Consider the following 23,056-nt stretch of genomic DNA (forward strand, 5'->3'; position numbering starts at 1 on the left):
TTGAACCCAAGAAATGCATTTTCTGCCCCTCATCCTTCTACAGTCAAATTAAAGAGATTCTAAAGCCCGGACGCGGGGTTGAAGACGAAGTGGAAGACATCGCCGAAATTCACAAACGAACAGGTTCGAAGAACCAGAAAGAACAGAACTCCAAAGAGTCGAGGCTTAGAACCGAGAAACACGAAGCAACACGTTCGCGGAAAAAACGGAACTGAGGCTACAGGCGTCGTGCGTCCTACTTATCACATCGGATGACGTCGGACGTCGGAGGAGGTCCTCGACGTCGGCGTATCGACGTCATCGACGCAGGACGCCGGAAAAGTTTCCGAAGCAGCACAGCTGTGGTGATTACCTGTCATAGATATGGAATACGTCGGAGGACCCAATCCCCTCGAAATGCATTTTCTGCCCCTCATCCTTCTACAGTCAAATTAAAGAGATTCTAACTGGAGGCAGTTATCTTGTCAGTGCCAAGGCTAAACCTGTTGAACAAATTACTCCTAGGCATGTCACAAGATCACCTGCATGTTCGTTCACTTCTCTTCTTATAATGTGATATTAATGCTCTGTTACCAATGAAACCGTATGTTACGAATTAAAGATTCTGGAACTAACAAACTGTCAAAATGTAAGTTTTACACCTCCATAACGGATGCATGTTGGGTACTCTTGAATGAGAAGCACAAAATGAAAGCTTAACACACTTATTAATTCACTGAAAAATAACACAAGCCAAGCCCTCAGATTTATCACCTCACAATTCAACTTGTTTAATTGAGTAACCTGAAACAGCGTAATAGCCTTTACCCAATTGTACAGTGGTTAGAAGTGGATGAATTCAGAAGGAATCACTATATAAAAACCTGATATCTGATTAGATGACAAAAAGAAATCGGTTGAACCTTTCAGACACAGTTTCTTCTGCTAAATGTTATTCAAGAGTACTCTGGGATAGCAGGGAAAATGCAGTACCACGTCCTACTAGAGGGCATCTACATTCTTAGGCACATGCAGCCACGGTTAAGAAGGGGTGCAATTCATCTACTGTACATGAGGAATGCTTACATTCCTATAGCTTAGACACGTTTGAGACAGGGGAGGTGACATATGCAACATTAACATCCAGAGGCTCAACTCACATGAGCAAGCACACAAAGGTGCACATACACCAGTCTTACCCAGGTTTTGCCGGAATTCAGACTTGAGACCAATCTGTAGCAGCTGATTTTCATACAGAACACCATTATTTTTGCACACAAATCTAGGAAAATCAGAAATGGGGTAGAAAATCAGAAACAGAATAAAATATGTTACTGGAGACAGGCAACATGTTAAGAATTATGACACCATGCTAACTGCGATTAAATAAACAGTGACAAGCAGCCCGCACTGAGAAGCACTTAATCAGTAAAAGTTAAATTCAAGTTGATATACCCATAAGTGTGCCCAAATAGTGATCATCCATTTACAAGATCATAAAAGAAAAATTGTGGGAAAAATGTGTCCCTTCTTGCTCACAATTAGCAAGCAGTGCGTCTAAACCTTCAGTTGAAGATTCTGAAGGACACGTTCCCATACAAAGCTGAGAAGTTAGTTGCTATGGCAGCCGCTAAACCATCACTCTGGATCATGTGCCACATATCCCCAGAGATTATGTGAAGTTTCCACAAGGTCCTCCTGCACGTCCTCTGCCAATTTCATTTATCTAGATGCCAAGCAGTCTATGAACTATTCTTTTGTGCCATATGCACTCCTCGCCATCATCTGAGATTTCAAATCCCAGAGTAATTGATTTTATTGCACACAGCTTTAAATCAACCCACCTAAAATTTTATTTTGAGGGTTTGACATCCCTAGTGAGTTATTTGCTGATGCCCTCTATCAAGTCCTGAAAATCTTTCCAAGCCTTTCTCTGGAACAATGTGTTCCAGGTGGCAAAATTTGAAATAATCCAAATAGGATAAACACATCATGGGATCCAGATACCAAGATCCAAGTGTTCCTCATCTGATGTTTTTCCGACTAGTGGTTAGATTGTCCTCTAATACTTTGCAATTTAAATGTCCATGTCCCATGGGATACAACAGTAAATAAAAGGCCTGCTTGGTCGCCATCAAATCTCAGAATTATTTCAAAGTTTTGAATCCGCTTCCAATGATTCTACAGCCTACTGTGAAGTTAAACACCTGATATTCCAGGAAAGCATGTCATTGAAGGTATATTTTACAGGAATATCAGGGGGAAAATCTACCACAAATAAAATGGCACAGCCCAATCGAAATAGCCCATAGCAAATCAATATGAGCATCAGCTATCTGCAAGGAGGAATTCCCAAGACAAAACTTGGGGGTAAAATAAGGGCTTGAGTGGACAGTTACACAATCTTTGATTAAAAACTCTATACAATATTATTAAAGGGGTCCCAAAATAGTCAGCATGTAAAAGTGCCAATAGCAAATAAGATACAAATGGTCTACAGGAAGCTGACAGAAACATGCTCCCAGAGTCGGGTAAGATTAGTTTCACAATACAGTCTTCTTGCAGATGCAATTCAGGGAGGCTTCAATAGACAATCTAATTAGGATACACAACTACCAGAGTGCTTCCCATTTCTTCTTAGTATTTGAATAATATTGTATATGATAGCAATCAATGTGAGGGGGATAAAATACCCACGTCTCTTTAGTAATATTACAGCGAAGATATGAATAAAATCCAAGTTCCTCAAACATCTTGTAGTAATATTATATTGAGTGGAATAATGAAAAAAAAGTTTTCCAACATTTATTTCCAATCGCTGCAAAGTTCCATGAAAAAACAATTAACTGGTTAATACATATAGCATTGAAGCAGGGGTTAATGCTACTGGCTGAGCTTACAACTGGCTGAGCTACTGGCTGAGCTCCGGAGGATAGCTCAGGGGCAATGCGCTCGCCTTGTAAGCAAGACAAGGAGAATCACAGGTTCGATCCCTGGGTTTGCGCTTAGAAACCTCTGGGTATCAAGTATGTTATAAATAACCAATCAATCAGAATATGTGGATTTACTCACAAGGATTATGGTAAAAAGGGCATGGCAATGGGTGTTCCAAGTAGTTGTAATTCAGCAAATCTACCAATTTGAGAGATGGTAAGATTAGGAAATAATCAGCTAGTGGGAGAAAACAGTTGGCGGAACCGGAGAAGAATCTGAACCAGTGAAGAAACAACCATGCCGATCTAGTCTACCTATCCCTGTTGCTGATAGTCGGTAAAGGATAGAAATAATACAGAGCTATTAACTTAATTTTACTGTTGGGAGGAAGGTTGCAGTGAGAAAAATCTTTCTTTTAGCAACTTTTCCCCTCCATAGTTTTCTGTGGAACCCCATTCTCTTTGCTCTGTTTTGGACTCTGTCCTGACTTTTTGAAGGGAAGTAAAGCCTTCGGCTTCATTTTCCTTGCCTTTTGCCAATTTGTTTTTGAAAAACTGATCAGCCCTTCGGGCTATCAGTACTGGGAAACTGTTTCCCTTGCACCTTACAGTGAAGTGCAATGAAGATACTTTTGTACCACCCTAGCTTTTTACACATGTGATTTCTGTTAACTTTTATATGTGCCTACAGGCAGGCTGGTGGCAGCAGATATATTCTTTACCGTGTTTGCATTCTTTTTGGCGTTATATTTGCATTTACCTCATATGGCTACTAAACGTTGCTACAGCCCTCAAAATGGCCATGCCACAAGATTTTTTGCTTGTTATTTGGACATATGGCTTTCTTCCTGCCTTCGTAGGTTTAAAGTTCTTACACGGTAATGCACTGGCCAGGGAAAGCTGCTGCTTCCATGGGTTAGTGAGCCTATGTGCGTGTGTGGCCCATGAAGGGTGCTGGGATTCTCTAGTCCCAGTCCACATCACTGGTGCCAGAAAGTCTGCTACTGTCTGATTGGACAAATGTTGGTTGTTTGAATGGTGCACATCCTTACCATTGGTGGGCTTGGACATGCTTACAGCTCGGAATTGGATAAGAGGTGGACTCCTACAGCCATTCTTCAGATTTACGTTGGAGCCAAGAATCCTTCAAATAAGAACAGTCATTGATGACCAGTGCACGACTTCTGCAGTGGACCAGTGTTAAATTGGATTTTTTTCTATCTTATAGGGGGTCACCCTAGTTATAGTGAACAGGGAACAGAGAGATTAGCCAAAACCCCAACCAAATAGCTATGGAGAGCAGTCAAATCTAATTCCCAGGCAAGTGTGAGTGAGGACAGTGACCCGCAACAAATCCACACAGTATGGCACACAATAATTATATTTAGACAGCAAGTATAAAAACAGTTATTTATTATAGGTCCTTGGACACGCTGCTAAATGAATCCAACAGGTAGTATCGCACGCTACTCTACGATACATTCACTGTTGGTTCAGGAATGCATTAAAAGTCACTTCTTCAGCATGCAGGTAAGTAGTTTAAATGCAGTAGATGATGGTACCAAACCACAAGTTAGTTCCCTAACTTAAGCAGTCCTAAGAAGAATGGGGCCTTGTGCTTAAAAGTCACAGGAGCCACAATGTATCTCCCCTGAATGGAGTCTCTGCAGGGAAGTTGTATTTCACTTGTGTTGGTGATAGTTCAAAGGATAGTGGAAAATCACCTAACCCTAACCACGGCTGCAGCACACATCAAAGATGACAGTGATCCTGCCTAACTAAGTCAAGGATTGCAAACTCCCAGCATAGGCTCTTTTCCACAAACAACTCGGTAGTTCAAAAGGAGTTAATTGAAACTTTTACTAAGGTAAGTAAATGTGTTCGTATAATTTAGGTTACTCTACTGAGGTTTGATGACCAAAAGGTGAGTGGAATGGAATGCAGGAGACAAAGTTACTTGTTCTGAATACTATCCTATGGAGGACAGATGCACTGTGTTTACTTAACCCCCTGGCTCAGATTTTCCAAGATGCCGTTGTGGATTGTCTGGGGGTAGCTGGGGGCTTGATCCTCTGCCGTTGGTTTCAAAGAGTGATAGCCAGGAGTTGCGGGTTCAAGGATTCTTCCAGTCGGGTGCAACTGCAAGATGCAACCTCGTCGATAAAGAAACGCAAAAAACCCTGATGCTGACCGCAGGACAGCTCACAGGTTGGAGAAAAGAGAGTTCCAGCGACAGTCTCCACACACAGGCGACAACAGGCATCCTTCCAGTTGTTGCCACAGAAGCTGTTCCAGGACAGGATCACATGATGCTGAGACAATGAAATTCAAACTTACGACCACTGAAGTTCTGGGATTGAACGTGCAACAGCAACGCTTAATAGTCCACGAGAGAGCTATCAGTCCACCAGGTAGTTCAGAGACACTTCTGAAGGTTTGGAAGGGCAGGAGCCTCGAGAAGGTGTTGAGACTAGTTGGTCCAAGGGCTCAAGCATCCCTCAGGGTCTTTGGAGATCAGGTAGTCACAAAGGGTTTCACCAGGCTGGACACAGGACAGGATGCTGAGTCGTCTTCAGCAGCTGTGCTTCTTTGAGGGATTCTTGTCCCCAATAATCTGAAGAAATGGCTACAGAGGTCCACTTCATATCCAAAATCCGAGCTTAAAGCAAGGCCAAGACCACCAATGGTAAGGGTCTGCACCATTCAAACAGTCAGTAGTTGTCCATTCAGGGACAACTACTGGTTTCACATTTGCTCCATACCTAGATATTCTGGCACCATGGATGTGGAGTGGCACTAGAGAGTCCCACCCACTTACTGGGTGGCACACACACAAAGACATTAACAGCCCGCGAAAGCAGCAGCTTTACTAGGCAAGTGTATGACCCTGTAAGGGATTTTCTGACATAGCAAGGAAGAAGGCCAAACAATATGGACAAAGCAGCAAGCCAAAATCTTGTGGGACAGTAATTTTAGGCCATTAGTTGCTTTTAGTAGCTATATGTGGTAAATGAGAATGTGAACGCTAAAGAAATGCAACAATTGTTAAGATATATCTGCTGCCACCAGCTTGTCTTTAGGCACATATAAAAGTAACCAAAAGTATCCCCATTGCACTGCACTGTAAGGTGCTGTGTGCAATGTTAAAACAAAAACTTATTTAAAAAAAAAATGAACAAAAAGCAAGGGAAGTGAAGCTGAGAAGCTGAAGACTTTACTTCCCTTCAAAACGTCAGAACAGGTTTACAAACAGAGCAAAACAGAGCATAAAGGGGGTCCACAGAAACTACTGAGAGGAAAGTTGCAAAAAGAGGAACCTTTCCTAACAACCAGCAACCTCTCCAGTAACCTGTTTGGCAAAGCCATGCTTATCTGCCTGATCACCAAAGACCCTCATCAGTGCCTCAGTCCTTGGACTAGTGGAACCAACTAGTCTTGACGGCTTTGAGAATCCAGTCCCTCAGAGCCTTCATAGGGCCCTAGACTGCCCAGGGGACTGACCGACAAGCTTCCTCATGGGTTACAATGCCAGAACCGTCACAATTCCATGCTCAAGCCCTGAACTTTGGTAGCCATCAGCTTGTGCCACAAGTCGCTTTCTCCCAAAGTTCCAGCTTCCTATCTTCAAGTGAAACAGTCATGGTGCAGCTTCTGTGAGTGCGTCTGGAAGAAGGCCTGCCACCTGCAAACGCTGATCATTGCTCAGACTTGCCTTCCTCCCGTGAAGTGTCCTGACGAGGTTGGAATCGTTGGAATCCGCATTTCTTCATCGAACAGGGATTGTATCTTTCAATTGCACTAGACTGAAATAATTCTTGAATCTGCAACCCCTGGGCACCTCTCACTGAAACAAAGGATGGAAGACTGCACCCCAAGTGACCCCAAGTCGACCCGTTGTGTTTCCTGGGAAAATCAAAATCAAGGGGGTAAGTGAGCATTCCTGTGCCTGCCCCTCCACGCATCCCCCTGTCCTTCATAGGATAACATTGGGAACAAATCCCTTTGTCTCCTATCTCCCCATTACTTACCTATTGTCGTCTAACCTGCGCCAAGTATCCTGCCCCTGGGTTAGCCTACGGTCTGGAAGAGAGGAGAGCTTACAGGTCTTCTGGTAAATTGTTGTTGAACTTTTAAACAGTTTTAAACTATTCTGAATCACTACAAGTCTGTTGCATCCCTTAGATAATACATACCTGTGAGAAACCTTGTGTTGGAATTTGTGACTTTTGGACAACAGGCCCCCAAATACATCTTCTGGTTGGACTTCTAAAGTTTAGGTAATTTAACTTGTGACTGGTTCTCATCATTTGAGCTGCATCTGCATTACTTACCTGTTCTACAAGGTTAGTTATTTGATTATGTATTGTGAATGTACATACTGTTGATTTCATATGTTTATATTATATAGTATTGTGTGATAACACTACCTGGTGATTTCATTTTCTAGTGTGTTGTAAAGGCCTAAATAAATAACTATTTTTATAATTGAGTGTCTAGGCTGAATTATCAGGTGTTATTCTGTGTGGACTCATTGAGGGCCCCTAGCCATGCTCACACTCTGAGACCAAGTCTTGACTGCTCGCCAAAATACATTGATAGAGTTTGGCTAAACTCTCAGAGTACCCCGTTCACCATAACTAAGGTGGCCTCCTAAAATCTGTCTGTCCACCAGGCCTGATTTTAGAAATCTATCTTAACAGTTGCCAAATTGAAATGTATTACATAATATGTTACATAAAGAGGTCTTAAGGTAATCACAATTCAATCACCTTCGGCATTTTAGAGTGTATAGACATCTGTCAAATTGAATGGCGTACTAGATCTGTATTAATCCAGGGTGTGTGTTTATTAATCAAAGTATTGGTGTTTTCAGGTTTTGGCAGAGGGGATTTCGGGAGTTGTGAAAGTATGAACACCAATCGTCCAGCCTTCGGCAAAGTCCAAGAGTAGTTTGGCACCTGTCAGGCAAGTAAACTTGAAAAGGCCCTGGGATTTGTGACTAGAGAGATAGAACCCCCCGTGTCTATCTGTAGCGCTCACCTGGCTCCCATGGAGGCGCGGGCAATGGCTGGGACTGCTGTGACCTCTTCTGCAGAGATGCGTAAGACCCGGAAGATGGACTATACTGGATTCCCCAACCTGGCTTTTCTGGCTCGGAGGAATATCCCACTGTGTGTGAAAAGGAAGGGATAATAGTCTGCGGGTGATGTTCCGACCTCCCACTTCCCTTCTCTCCCTCCGTGAAACCCTTTTGGGATTCCCTGCGAAGACTCACCTTAGGGACCAAAATGACAAGCTCTCCATCCTGCTTCTGATGCAGGGGCACGTTGTGATTCCACTTACTTCACTGGATTGATGAGTTTAAACTAGTTTGTCCATTCCCGTCGTACCGCAAATGTTTATGGCAAGTTTGGGTTTATATTCACTCATCTGTTCTTTTCTTTCGCAGGTGCTGGAGAAGATTCCGGGCTGCAGGCGATTTGGATGAAGCCAAATTCTGGTAAGAATTCCGATGAGATTCCTTTGCAGTTTTAAGTATCTCCTTTAATGTCCAATGTCTTTTTCCCCATAGGGGCTGGGGTACGGCAATCCCGGAGGTAAGGCGCCAACCCGAAAAGAGCTGCTGTGTCTCTCTTGCAAATGGGTAAGTCTTAAGTGAGCGTATTGCTAATGTTCTCACATGCTCTCACTAATACAATGTCTGTTTCTTTTCCCCTTAGGGGCCGGGGTGCTGAGATGCCGAAGGTCTGGCACAAACCCGAAGGCGGAGAGGGAATTGAACCACAGGTAAATTCTACTTAGATTCGTGTTTCCCTTCTCACCTCTCTTTCTCCTTCCTTCCAATAGGTGCTGGATGGCGGTGGAAGCTCCGGATGGACGCCGCAGGACTCGAAAACGCCACGTGCAGGTGAGTGAAATGCAGCGTGCTGCGTGCGACGCGATGCGCGTTTAAAATGTTTGCCTTCTTTGCAGGATCGTCGGCGTGCAGAATCCGGAGTGCAGATGTATCAGGTAAGGCTCTTGTTTTCACCTGTTCTCTTCCCTTTTCTTCTTTAGGTGTTTCCAGGATGCTGGCAGGCGTGATGGAGGAGCAGGCACGGTGAGCGGTCAGCTGCTAAGTGCAGAACAACGCGAAGCGTGGTCTGCTGCTTGGGTGTGGCTTAAATAGCCTTTCAAGTAGTTCCAGGTATGTATTCTTCCCCCAGAAATCTGTATTCCTCCACCGGTCACACCCTAGAGATCAAGTAGTCCCTAGAAAAATAGTTCCTTCCAGTCTTGGAAGTTGCAGCATGGTCTGCACAGGTAAGTTTACACCAAGCACTACTGCCAACCTACTTCTGTATGAGCCTGGCGCCGATGGCGCCAGGACTGATGTCCCCTATGAGCCTGACGCCAACGGCGCCAGGACTGAGTCCAAAGGGCCCCCATCTGGGGCTGATGGAACTTCCCTTGAATGCATGGTGTCTGTCTCTGAGGGTGCCGGGCCTGGTTTGGCTCCTTGGAGGCAGGCATCATGACACTATCCTAGTGTTCGAGATTATACTGTATGTAGCAACCACAGATCAACAGGAACAGAATTTCTGTTGGGATGTCAGAGGATTTTAGTCTTTCAATATCTTTAAAGGCGCGCTATCGCATGTGGATTGAATTTTCTCATTTGGCCACCGACACCTGCACCAACCGTCTGAGTGTGGGTAATAGACTTAGTTCTTCCATAAGCAAGTCCCTTTCTTAGTTGGTTTTAACTTATTCATCTTTTTTTTTACTGGAGACAGAGCTGATTAAATCTAGGGATTTTAATATCGGCTTTTCAAGGGGAAACCCTTCTCTCACAATTTTGACCAAGACAAGGTTTTTATTTAAGGTATGCTGGTCAATACGTTTGTGTTTATATCATTTAGTTTGGAAAAACAACCCAATCATGACAAAACTTTAGGACATATCCACCTCCTCCATTTTGCAGAACTATGGTCCACCAAACAGAACTGCCATGCATCAATGCCATCACAAAACATTTTTCCTTTGCTGCATCCAACCTTTCCTGTGTGTGTAGCCTCTACTTGCAGATTTCCAATCGTAATGGCCTCCCCTTGTACATTTTCTTTTCTACAGCAGATCTGTATAACGGGGTACGGGGGTGAGATATTTTAAATTCCGGCCAAATGAGCCATCGTCAAAGAGACACTGTTCTCCAGCACCACTGCTTCTCAGCACAGACGCAGGGACCCCACACCACCTTGTTTAATGAGGTAATGCAGGCCACTGTGTTGTCTGCCAGGATCAGAACAGTCTTGCGTTTTACAGAGTAGTGGAAAGAAAACAGCGCCAACCCGATGGTCCTCAGCTCTGTGAAAAACCAGAAGGTGTTTCACTGCCCAAACCCCAGGGAACCTTTGCTTAGGTGGGCAGGGCACAGCCATCGTCTTTGGATCCAGACCCTGGGGGTGGACAAGTGAAGGAGGATCACCTGAGTGAGAGGTCCACAGGCAGCAGAGCAGAGACACCTGACGGCGAGATGCGGCATATCCCTTCATGCAGTTACCAAAAATCGCACAACCCCTCTACCATTTTAGGAAAGTTCCAAACATTTTCACATTGTACTGTGAAGAAGAGACGACTGGGAGTAGCAAAGATTACTCGTTTAAAACACCTTATGACACAGAGGAAAGACTACCACCCTCATGTTGTTCCGCTGAGATTAGGCAGGGTCAAGCACTTAATTGTAATCGTTCACACCTGACCCCTATCACCTCTCCCCACATGGCTAAAAGGAGGAACACGAGAGCCCACTCGGGGCAAGGCGGCACAAGAGCAGGACCTGTTCCCTTCCGACAGAGGTGACCCTGGATGCACAAACTGGACAGCCAGACATTGCGAGGGAGGTCGTAGCCATATCAGCAGTACAACGAAGGACGCATAGCAGAGTTAAAGAAAAGGGAGAGACACTCCTTGCCCGTGTTCAGAGATGAGCAACTCCTCTTTCGGTTGAACGACTGAGTTTGAAAGAGTCGGCTACAGTTAGTACATCAGTCCTTGACTTCAAAGGGAATGCTGAAGAAAAGTATCCTACGCAGCCGGTGAGTGAAGAGGGACACAAAAGGCTGGTTTGCGTAAAAGGATGAAAGATACACTAAAGGTGTGAAAGGCTGTGTGTGTGTGCCGTGAAACCGCGATAGAAGCAGAGACATTGTAACAATTGTCAAGCAAGAAACATATGGTAGCAGAGTGGTCCGGCAACGTGCAGTTGACTTTTCGAAAGTCTCAGTGAACCAGAAAAGACCATTGTGAAATACATGAAAGTGAAAGGAACATTTTGTTTGATAAAGAACGAGTCCCAAGAGGCCATCAAGGGGTGCCGAGAAAGAAAGAGGAAGGGAGCCCCGCTTTTGTTGTGTTTGAGCCCGAATGAGGGAAATGTGATGCCCATGGTTTGAGCCAGAATGAGGGAAACGTGGTGAACTCTTTGCACAGAGTTTGAGCCCGACTGAGGGGAATGAAAGGAAATGTGAAACAAAGATGGTTTAAGCCCGATTGAGAGGAAATGATGAGAGAGATATACGTAAAGAAGAATTGAACTGGTTTTGACCCATAACCAGATTAAAAGACACTTTTGAAATTGTGCAGAACATTGTATTAAGGTGGGGCTCAGCCCGGCGGAGGGGGACCCAGGGTGAACAGTGGATCACCCGAGAAACTGTGCATGTGAAATCTTGAGAAGAAAGGAATTTTAATGTTAGTTTTTTGTTTCAGACCCTCTGAGATAAGAGAGTTTAAATGGTAAAGAGACTTTGGTACAGAAGGCCCCGATAATGAGGTTTTGAACTGCATCCTCGTGCTAGAGAAGCTAGAATGTGCGCTAAGCTAGAGTGTGCTGCCTTCACCCATGCTGAAAATGTGGTGAAGGAAAGCCAACAGCTCAACTATCCTTGCATGTCATTTCTTGAACACTTCTCTTTTGTATAACATTGTTTCCCACACTATTTGTTTTTAGAAGTAAGGATTGGCAATATGTATATTAGTATAGGCCCTTTTATTTTGGCAAGACTACTAGGACTGCAGTATTATTATTTGAAGTTATTATATGGTCGAAGCTTGCTCCCATCTTTAGATTTAGGATTAGACACGTGTTTTTCCAACCCGTTTTCAAAAGTTCAATATACACCCTTGAACTGTGTCTGTCTTCACCGTTTGATACCATGCCTTCCTTACAGCTCCAGCAAGTTGATGTGTTCCCAAGACCCTGCGGGAGACCACAGGCCGCTCACCATTCTGTCTAACAGATGAGCGCCCCCACCATTCAGAGATGCATCTGTGACCATCACTTGAGGCCAAGGTTGGCAAAACAACGTGCCTCTCAGCAAGTTGTCTCACATGGCCCATCACGCAAAAACCTGAGCTACCTGATTCGATTCCTGTTAAGGGTCCAAGTGGCCCTGGAATTGCGACCATTTCCAACAGAGAAGCCACTGAAGCAATCTCATTCGCAGCCTCGCCTACGGTACCCCAGAAGGTGCAGGGAAGCAGAGGCCGGGACTTGTTCCTGGAATTGGAGGACATTGACCATCAGAAAGATGTTTGCCACTCGGCCGTCAGGTGAGAAAGCCCTGCCCAAGTGAGTGTCCAAGACTGCCCAGATGAACTGGAGAGACTGGGATGGCGAAACCAAAGATTTCTTGAAGTTCAGGGAGTGCATGTGCAGAGTACTCTACAGCTTCGACACTAGATCTGGGGAGCCAGCTCGGACGTGCCAGTCATCCAGGTAGGGAAAGACATGAATGCCCTCTCTCCTGAGGCGAGCCGCTACCACTGCCAGCAGCTTGGAGAAAGCCCAGGGTGCCGAGGAAAGTCAGAATGGTAGGACTTTCAACTGGTAATGGCATTGACCTAACACAAACCTTCGGTACTTTCTGTGGATTCAATGAATCAGAACATGGAAGTAGACATTCTGAAGGTCCAGGGAAAACAACCAGCCATGCAGATCAAGGACTTGAGGAATGTGGGCTAGAGTGAATATCTTCAACTTGTCCTTGCGTTGTAAGACGTTCAGCAGCCGCAGATCCAGAATGGGGCACAAGCCTCCATCCTTCTTCAGCACCAAAAAGGTTTCAGTGACTTACCTGTAACTATTGTTCTCCAGCATGGGTCTGGCATGGATTCACATGCTCAAGAATATTCCCCGTCAAGCTGGGAATCCTCTGTAGAAGAACAAACAGTTTCACTTTCACTTAAAAACTTTATTTCTACTCTAAACCAAACAATGTCCTCTGGGTCATACTGCCCCAATTCAAAGTCAGTCCTCTCCCTAAGCCCCCTTCTGGCAGCCATCTTCAGATTTGGTAAGCACGTAAAGTGGCGTATGACCAAGAAGAGCCGCAGAGGGGCCGGAGGGAGGGTTCCCATGGGAATCTATGCCAGACTCATGCTGGTGAACAAAAGTTACAGGTAATTAACTTAAACCTTCTCCACCGTGGGGTCTGGCATGGATCGACATGCTCATGAATAACTGATAATTGGCAGTACACAACATTACACAACCACGGGAGGTGGCAAGGCTCAACAGAAGCAATTAAATCTTACCTCTGCAATAGGATCATCCTCAAGCGAACAGGTTGCGTAGCACTGCTTGCAGACTCTGGGCTCTTCCCTGGAATCCCGGACGATGCAGTAGAACTTTGTGAAGGTGTGCACGAACCTCCACGTAGCAGCCCTGCAGATATCTAGCAGGGGCACAACAGACAGGATCGGCAAGTCGCAGCGATCGCTCTGGTGGAGTGGGCTCTCGGACGGCCGGATAGCATTCAGTTTGCCAACCGATGACAGTGTGCGAGTCACCCGGAGAGCCATTTTAAAATGGACGCCTTGGACAAGGCCTTCCTATGGTTCACAGGTCCAAAGGTCACAAACAGTTTCACGCAGAACTTCAGGGCACGAGCAATGTCCAGTGGGTGCAAGGCCCTTTCCGGCAGCGATGAAGGTTTCGGGGGAAAAAACAGGTAACACCAAAGGCTCGCTGAGGTGGAATTTCCAACAGAAAATTCAGTATGAAAGAGGGGTGTGTACGCAGCACCACCCTCAATTCATGGACAATTAGGTACGGTTGCTGACAGGAAAGGGCCTGGATCTCACCTACCCTTCCGGCAGAGAAGATGGCCATAAGGAAAGCCGTTTTCCATGAGAGAAACTTGAGTGTGGCCTGACGCATAGGCTGGAAGGGGGTCCCCATGAGCGAACCATGTTGAGTTCCCACGCCGGGGCAGGAGCCTTCACTGGCAGGAAAGATCTGAAAAGTCCTTTCAGAAACTCCTTGATGAGTCAGTGGGACCAAAGTGAAGATCTTCCTAGTGACCTGGTGTAGCTGGAGATATCCGCCAGATGTACCTTGATGGAGGTGTGCGCCAGTCCAGCCTTGGCCAAGGATAGCAAGTGTGACAGGATCGGTGGCGCTGTGACCGTCAAAAGGGTAATCTTCTGTGACCGGCAACACGTAGTCAAACGCTTCCACTTGTGACCATAGCACTTCAAGGTCGACAACGCCCTGGCCTTGGCAAGGACCTCCCTGTAGTCCGCTGGCAACTCATGCCCTCCAAACTCTAGGGCTGCAGAAGCCAAGCCCTCAGGTTCAGCGATCCTGGGTTGTGATGAAGGTTGTGCCTCCTTCTCTGCTGAGAAGATCCGGAACCACTGGCAGGTTGACCGGAGGCGACGCTGACAGGCTGAGAAATTAATGGTTAGTCAATCGTAGAGACTAACGTACTCTTAGTCCATAGTTCCCTTTCCTCCATACTGTATGTGCGTCACTCGCGAGGGACGGGAGATGGAATCCTTTTCACCAGAAAAATCTTCTTCCCCTTTAGATTTAGAGGCACACAGGGGCACGGCCCTGGGAACATGTGCTTGCCTGACTCCGCCCACTGGCGTCACTCCTCAGTCCCCATTGACACGTTGACAATATGCAACATTGCCTAATGACACCAGTATTATTAGGGGGGAGGATGGTGGGACGTATGGAGGAAAGGGGACTATGGACTAAGAGTACGTTAGTCACTACGGTGAGTCCCGTCCCCTTTCCTCCATACTGTATGGGCGATAACAACCACGTGTAGCCCCAGGGTAGAGAGGAGAACCTCCTTAAGACAACCGGTTTCTCAGAACCGCCTGCCCAAAAGTTGCATCTGACCTAGAGGCGACATCCAGACAGCAGTGCTTGCGAAACGCTGAGGGGGTGGCCGCCCTACTGATGACCTGCCACGGCACATGGCGTTTGAAGGCAGTAGCCGTGCTCTTGGCCCTGATAGCATGGCCATGCAGATTGGCCAGAACCGGCCTGTGTTGCCCCTCTTAGGCCTCCTTGATGGCCGTGACCATCCCCCTATAGATGGAGGCCTTGGAAGCCTGATAATCTGGCCTTGCCCCTCCAAAGGTGACAAAAAGGGCAATCGACTTGCAGAAATCCTTGGCCCTGTTCAAGTAATACTTCAGAGCACGTCATGACATCGAGGCGATTCAAGACTCTCTGAGGTTCGTCCTTGGGATCGGAGAAGAAAGTAGGTATAACAATCTCCTCATTAAGGTGGAAGGTGGATGGGACTGTGGGTAGGAAATCAGGGTGCGTCCGGAGAACCACCTTGTTCTTGTGTAAAGTGGTAAAGGGCTCTGAGGCCAAGAGGGCCTGGATCTCTCTGACCCTGTGAGCTGAGGTGAGGCCCACGAGCAGAGCCATCTTTATGGTAACCAATCGGATGTCGCAGAAGCCATTGGCTCAAATGGTTTGCGGGCCAATGCACCCAGTACCACATTGAGGTCCCAGACTGGGTGAGGCCTCTTAACGGGCGGATAGAGTCAGTGGAGGCCCGCCAGGTGCTGCTTGACCACAGGGTTAGAGGAGGAAAAAAGACCCTCCTCTGAATTTCTGTAGGCACCTATGGCTGCCAGGTAGGTGCGGCATGTGTCGCCTTGCACTCCGGAGTGTGCGAGGTGTGCCAAAAAGGACAGGACATAATCGAAAGAGAACTTGAGAGAGTCGATCTCCTTAGAGCTGGCCCAATGACAGAATCTAGACCATTTGCTCTTGTATTGGCTCCTGGTAGCTTTGCTTCTGGTGCCCTGAATGATGTCCAGGTTAGCCTGCAACAGGTTCAAGTGTTTCAGAGTGACTTGCTCAGGAACCTCGCTGCGAGGGCTAGTTTGTGAGGAGCAGGGTGGAGAACCCTGGCCCCCTGCTATGTCAGGAGCAGAGCTGGGCCCACCGTTAGGTGAATGGGATGCCTGTCTGAAAGACTGAGCAGCTCGGAGAACCACAGTCTGGCCGGGCAGGGAGCTATCAAAATGACGCTGAGGTGACACGATTGCTTTATCCTGCAGATCACCCTGTGGACCAAGGGGGTGGGCGGGAAGGCGTAGGCCCACATGTAGTTCCACTGTAGGTGGAATGCATCGCTGAGGGAGCCGGGGCCCTGCCCCTTCCAGGAGGCGAACTTCTGACATTTCTTGTTGTTGTGGGAGGCAAACAGATCCATTTGGGGATGCCCCCATCTGAGGAAGATTTCCTCCAGTACCAAGTCGTTCAATTGCCACTCGTAATTGTCCGACCCCAGTCTGCTGAGACTGTCCGCATCCAGGTTGGACTCCCCCGGTAGTTGGACAGCAATGAGGTAAATGATGTTCTCCAGGGCCCATTGCCACATGCAGATAGCGAGGTTGCACAGTGGAGGGGGATCTGGTACCCCCCTGCCTGTTCACATAGTACATTGCTGATGGAGTTGTTCATCTGGATAAGTACAGTCTTGCCCTTTATGAAAGGGAGGAAGGCTTTGAGGGCCAGCCATATGGCCTTACACTCTAGCCAGTTGATGTGGGACTCCTGTTCCTGCCGGGTCCAGACTCCATGGACACTGTGGTTGTCCAGAGTGGCTCCCCAGCCCTCCAGGGAGGAGTCAGTCGTGACATTGACTTGAGGGAGAGGCTGCCGGAAGGGCTTGCCCCGCTGTAGGTTGAAGTCTGCAGACCACCAGAGGAGGTCCGGCGGAGATACGTGGGAATGTTCACAGGTTCCGATTGTGAGCCCCTCTCCTGATTCCAGGAAGCTGCAAAGTGCAGCTGCAATCTCCTCATCCTGAGTCTCGTGTGGGGGACAGCCAGAAGGACCGTCGCCATAATGCCCAGTAGGTGTTGGTACCACCAGGCCGAGGTCAAAGACCTCGAGAGGAAGTGAGTAGTAGCTCTCTTGATGGCCGTGATCTTGTCCTCTGAAGGGAACACCGTCTCGGAGCCGGAGGCCCAGGAAGGTCAGCTTCTGCGTGGGTTGCAGCAGAGACTTCTTGAGATTGATAGTAAACTCCAGGTCGTGGAGTGCGTTCATTAAGTGCGGAAGACGTGTGAAGAACCGCCTCTGGAGAGGAGTCCAGGACGAGCCAGTAGTCCAGGTATGGGCAGATGTGGTGGCCCTAGGCCCTGAGGAGAGTTGCAACCACATTCATCAGTCTGGTGAATACCCTGGGGGCCAAGTTGAGGCCGAAGGGTAGAACCTTGTACTGGAAATGGAAGCCCATGATCCTGAAGCGCAGAAAGGACAGATGCGGTTGCCAAATCGGGACGTGTAGATACGCGTCCTTCAGATTTAGGGAGCACATCCATTCTCCCCTGTTCAGTGTCTCTGCAATGAGAGCTGGCGTAACCATCTTGAAATTTTGTAGAGGTAGGGTAAGGTTGAGGGTGGAAAGGTCCAACACAACTCTCAGGCCAGCCTGGTTCTTCTTCTGTATGGCAAAAATCCTGGAACAGAAGCCCAATCCTCTCTTGGAGACTGGGACTTCTTCCACTGCCTGGTTCTCTACGAGTGACCGGACTTGCGCCAACCAAGTTGCTGTCCCAATCTGTGGGAGAGGAGGGGATGAGGGAGGAAAGGTAGGGACCGGTAGGTGGTACCCCGTGGAGACTACAGATAGGCTCTAGGGGTCCGAAAAATGTTGGCACCAAAATTGCACGCGAGAGGCAAGCCTGCCACCCACCGGAGACACATGGACCCGGAGGGGCGCGTCATACCTTTTTACCCTCTGAGGCTGCTGAGGAGGAGGGGGATTGGAAAAACCACTTGCCACCCCCTGCCCCCTTTTGTTGTTTCCTCCAATGCTGACTCGAGGAACGGTCAGGTTGTCAGAGCGTGGATTGGAGTGGGTGTACGCCTTGGGCGTGGCCTTCATAAGAATAGATAAAGACTTAGCTGTCTGTGAGCTGTTCTTTTTATCCAATTCTTCATCCGTGGAGGAGTGGAAGTGGTCACTACCCTCGAATGGAAGTTCCAATATGCGTTCCTGGATGTCAGGGCTGAATTTAGTAGCCCGGAGCTAGGCCATCCATCCCATGTCTGTGGCGATGCAGATGGCCCGGTCAGAAGTATCGATATGGGCCACTGAGGACTCCATGATATCTGACGCTACCAGCCTGGCTTCTCCTAGTCCCACTTTGAAGCGAGCCTGGCTTTGGGCAGGAGTTCCGGGAGGAAGTCTGCGATTTCCCGCCAGAGCCTTTGGTAAGCAGCTGCCAGCATTGCATCGGCGTGTCTTGACGCAGGGAGGCGAACAGCTTTTCCCCTTATGCCTCCAAGATCTTTCTCCTCCTTGCCTAGAAGCGCTGAGGACGAGGTGGCCGAGGACGACTGAGGCTTAGAATAGAGTGATGCTGCAGTGATCACTGAGGAGTGCGGCTGTGAATGAGCCGAAAGCAAGAGTGTATCCCCCTCTAGCTGCCTGTACTTGGCGTCGAGGCGCCGATTGACAGATTGGGCCGAGTGCGGCTTGAGCGACCCCTTCTTCGCCAGGACGACACCGTCCTTCTGCATTGGGAAACCCGTCTTGGAGGAGGCATTAGTGTGAGGACTTCTACCAGGACCCTCTCCTCGGGCTGCTCAACCTCGGGCTGAGGAAGGCCCAGATAAAATGCCAAGGCCGCAAGGCGTTGGTGGAAGGCCCTCGCTGACAATGTTGTGTCGGGGTCCTCCTCCTCATCTGTGTCCGCCTGAGCGCTTGGAGGATCCAGAACTAGTGTAGGGGTACTGGGCGCCATGGGCTGTGGTGTGAGAACCGGAGCCTGTGGAACTGCCGGAGGCAGGGGGCCCGGAGCAGTAGCCGGCAAAGGAAGCGCGGGCAGCGCTGGGGCCTGAGGCACCGGAGCCATTGGAGGAATGACTAAGGGAACAGTGGGGTGACCTAAGGGAGCATGTCCCTGATAGCCTCCTGAAGGATAGACCCCATCTGGGGTGTTCGCATTAGCACCAGAAACCTTTCGAAGAACCTGTCTTCGGAGGCTGAGGTGGTGGCAGGAGATATTGACGGAGTGGCCACGGGCTGCTGGGGCCAGGGAACACTGTCTGGGATGCAGGGGGAACCTGCCCTGCGCTGCTGATAGATAAGCTGTGGGCCACGTACCTGGTTGACCACAGTTCCACCTTGTAACTCCTTCAACCCGCTCTGTTAGAGGAGGTATCGGACTAGTGGCCATTTTGTCTGGCGCGGCGGCCATTTTGTCGAGCTGTGTGCCACGTGCCGGAGTCGTGGTGCCTGGCTCGCTGGTACCAGCCCCGTCCAAGATGCTTGGTGTTGGAGGCTAAGGCCTATCCCGCACCTCAGGCCAGGGCCTGGAAGGTGTAATGCCCTCGGCAAAGCTGCCGGTAGTGCTGCGTGAAAGGGACCCCTCGGACATGATGCTGGTACTAGGGCATTGCCCCTCGGGAGTAACCCCGGTATAAGAACCTTGCAGTCCCTTAGCAACGATACCAGAAGGATCAGGAGACCCCCTTGGCCATAAGGCCGGTAGCTGGACTAGCCTCGGTACGTGCGCTGGTACTAGAGCCCAACAGGCCCCTCCCGGTCCGGCGCTTCTTCGGAAAGGAGTCACCCTTGAGGGGTGCTATGGTAAATAGAGGCCTTGTCTTTGGCCTCGAACGAAGTTTGACTAAGTCCTTGAGGTCGTTCGGAGGCGATGTCTGGAAGATCTCCCTCCACCTAGCTAGTCTGTTTTTCAGTGCCCGAGGTGTCAAGGAATCGCACGTGGAGCAACCTTCCCAGCTGTAGTCGGGGCAAGACAGCTAAGGCAAAGGGCATGGGGGTCTGGTGTGGGGGGAAGAGCCCCTCGCAGGCTGCACCTTTGAAGTCCACATGCGCTGGGGAGGAGCGTGGCATCGGAGGACCAAGTATCTAGAAGAAAAAAGAAAAGACGAGATAGAAGAATATCCAGGGAAGAGCGCATGTTATTACATGGCCGAAGCCAAACCCAGGAGCGCGGGTGAAATCGGCCCGTTTCCGTCGACGCGGAAAAGGGGACTGGGGAGTGGCGTCGGTGGGCGGAGTCAGGCAAGTGCATGGCTCCCAGGGCCGTGCCCTCGCGCGCCTCTAAATCTAAAGGGGAAGAAGATTTTTCTGGTTAAAAAGGTTCCATCTCCCGTCTCGCGAGGGACGCCAATACAGTTTGGAGGAAAGGGGACTGGACGTAAGAGTAGGTCCGGATACGAAATCTGTCTCGGCCACGCCGGGGCGATGAGTAACATCTTGCATTGACACTGTCCGAGTGTGTTGATGACTTGTAGCAGGAGAGGGATCGGAGGAAAAACGTACAGAAAGAGCCCTTTACACGACAAGGAGAATGCGTCCCCCAGGCTCCTCGGTTGGTGGAATCTGCTGGAAAACCTCTGGCATTTGGAGTTTGCAGCTGTCGCAAATAGATCGATCTAGGGCCTGCCCCATTTGACGAAGAGGCGGTCCACATGATCCCATGATCCTAACGAAGCTCCCACTTGTGGCAGGAGCGCAGTTTCCTGCTGAGGGAGTCTGCAATGGTGTTCTTGACTCCCGCCAGGAGGAGAGGGATGAGGAACATCCCCTGTCCGACAGCCCAGCACCACAAGTCCAGTGCCCCCCATGCTTCCCGATGGGGAACATGGTGGTGGTGTTTTCCGTGAAGATCCTCACCACCTCGCCCTTCAGAGAAAGAAGGAATGACCTGAGGGCCCTGAACATTGCCCATAGCTCCAAGATGTTGATTTGAAGATCCTTCTCCTCCGGCATTCACATGCCTCTGGCGTGTAGACGTCTGGTGTGGGCTCCCCAGCCATCCAGGGAAGCATCCGTGTTGACCGTCTCCTGGGAGGGGGGTGGGGGGGGAGGGTTTGAAATCATGTGCCTTGGGCAATGTTGGAGTGGATGCTCCACCATCCGATCACCCAATGGAACTCTTCGTTGAGAGATCTTGTCCGTGAAGCTTCCGGACACCAGTATCCAGCGGGCATCGAGGAATTCCTGTAGTGGTCGTATTTGCAACCTGCAGAGCCTAACGAGGTAAATGTAGGACATTCAGTAACGACTTGAAGGGCCGCACTGTGGCCGTCTTCATCGACGACAGGCGTTGCACCTTTCCTTGAATGGCTGCTCTCCTCTCCTCCGAGGGCCACGCCAGGCAAGACACTGTATTGAGTCTGGCACCTAGGAACAGCATGTTCTGCGATGGCGCTAAGCAGGACTTTGGATAGTCGACAGAGAATCCCAGATCCGTCAGTAACCGGACGGTCGTCTTCGTGTGACCGTCAGTCAGCTCGGGCGAGCGGGCGTGAATCAGCTAGTCATCCAGATACGGGTATACATGTATGCCCTGTAGATGTACCGCCAATGTCGCTAGGCATTTCGTGAACACTCGACTGACTTCAAGCCGCAAAGGTAGAGCCTTGAACTGGTAGTGCTGTCCCTGTACCATGAAACATACAAATGTTTTCTGTGAATGGGGACGTGGAAGTTGGTATCCTCCAGGTGCAACAACGTCAAGAAGTCTCCTTTTTCCAGTTGGCTGAGCACGTGTTGCAATGTAACCATCCTGAACTTTTGGGACTTTAGGTATTTGTTCAGATGTCGTAGGTCTACAATGGGCCTCTAGCCTCCATCTCCTTTCTGACCAGAAAGTATCCGCAGTAGACTCCAAAGCCCCAGAGCTGTTAGGGAACTAGCTCTATTGCCCCCCCCCCCACCCTTTTGCAGCATGGCCTGTACCTCTTGCAGAAGCTGAGGGATGTGCTGCTCCTGCCAGGTAACAGGAGCGATCCACGGACACCTGCGTTGAAACTCCAGGGTGTGTCCTTGGGTGAGAGCGTCCAGCACCCATCTGTCGATGGTGATCTTTCTCCTCTCGCTGACTAATCCCGTCAGTCGGCCTCCTACCTTGGTGCATGAGTGTGCCGGCGTCCTGCCTTGACAGCGACGCTGTCCTGCGCTACAGTAGGCTTGGGACCACCCTCTGTAGGCTTCCTGCTTTGAGGATCTGGAAGGCTTTTGGTATGAAGTGGAGAAACTTTCTGAAGACCTGCTCGACATTCCCCTGGAGGAACAAAAAGATGAGCGGTGCTGCCCAAGGAACGATCCGTCTGCTTATCTGTTTTGATGGGCTCAAGGGACTTGTCATCGACCTTCCTAAACAGATTTTCTATGTCGAAGGGCACGTCCAGAACTTTCGCTTGGATCTCCTGATGGAAATTAGTGGCTTTAATCCAACCTTGGCGGCAAAGGCAGACATTGTTCCCCATCTGCGAGAACCCTGAGTCCGTGATGTCCAATGCCACTGTGATGGCGTGATCCGACACCACATCCCCTTTCTGGAAGTGAGGGATGCAATCAATCTTCTTATCGTCGGGGAGGAACTCTAGAATCAGCCCCAGCTTGTACCACAGCTCTCTGTCGTACCTGGCCAGGATCACCAGTGCATTCCTCGGGCCGCCAATACCACTGAATCCGGCGATGGCTGTGGAGTCCAGCACCCTATACTACTTCTCCTGCCTATCCCGCTTGGCTGAAGCCGTGCAAGGGTTCCTTGTTCATATGGGCCAAGCCCTCTTCCCAAACATCATCCAGAAAAGGGCACCGCCATAACTGTCTTCCTCTTGGCCTCGTGCCTTTGATAAAAGAAGCCCTCCTTCTTGGTTTCATCAGGCATCAGCTGGAAAAGCTTGGAGGCTCTGGCGATCATGGAGTGGAATGATCCCACTTCATCTGGTGGGGACACCCTGTCTGGAGCATCCAAATGTGGCGATTCACCATCCGCTTCGCCAATGTTTTTGTCATCATCTGTCGTTGTGGCCATCCCCGTAACCGTGTCTGGGTCTGCTGGGG

At 49.0% G+C, this 23,056-nt stretch overlaps 1 protein-coding gene across 2 annotated transcripts in view; it reads right to left on the minus strand.

The window, feature by feature from the left end:
* The window catches only part of AP2A2 (adaptor related protein complex 2 subunit alpha 2), a 1,261,084-nt gene that overhangs the window by 163,830 nt on the left and 1,074,198 nt on the right, over nt 1-23,056 (minus strand). For both annotated transcript variants that reach the window (XM_069624009.1, XM_069624008.1), the window contains one exon: nt 1,179-1,261. In XM_069624009.1, the coding sequence (XP_069480110.1) occupies nt 1,179-1,261 (83 nt within the window). The remainder of the gene's footprint in view (nt 1-1,178; nt 1,262-23,056) is intronic.

The sequence above is a fragment of the Ambystoma mexicanum genome, chromosome 11 (genome assembly GCF_040938575.1).
Source record: "Ambystoma mexicanum isolate Mex_15411 chromosome 11, UKY_AmexF1_1, whole genome shotgun sequence".
NCBI lineage: Eukaryota > Metazoa > Chordata > Amphibia > Caudata > Ambystomatidae > Ambystoma > Ambystoma mexicanum.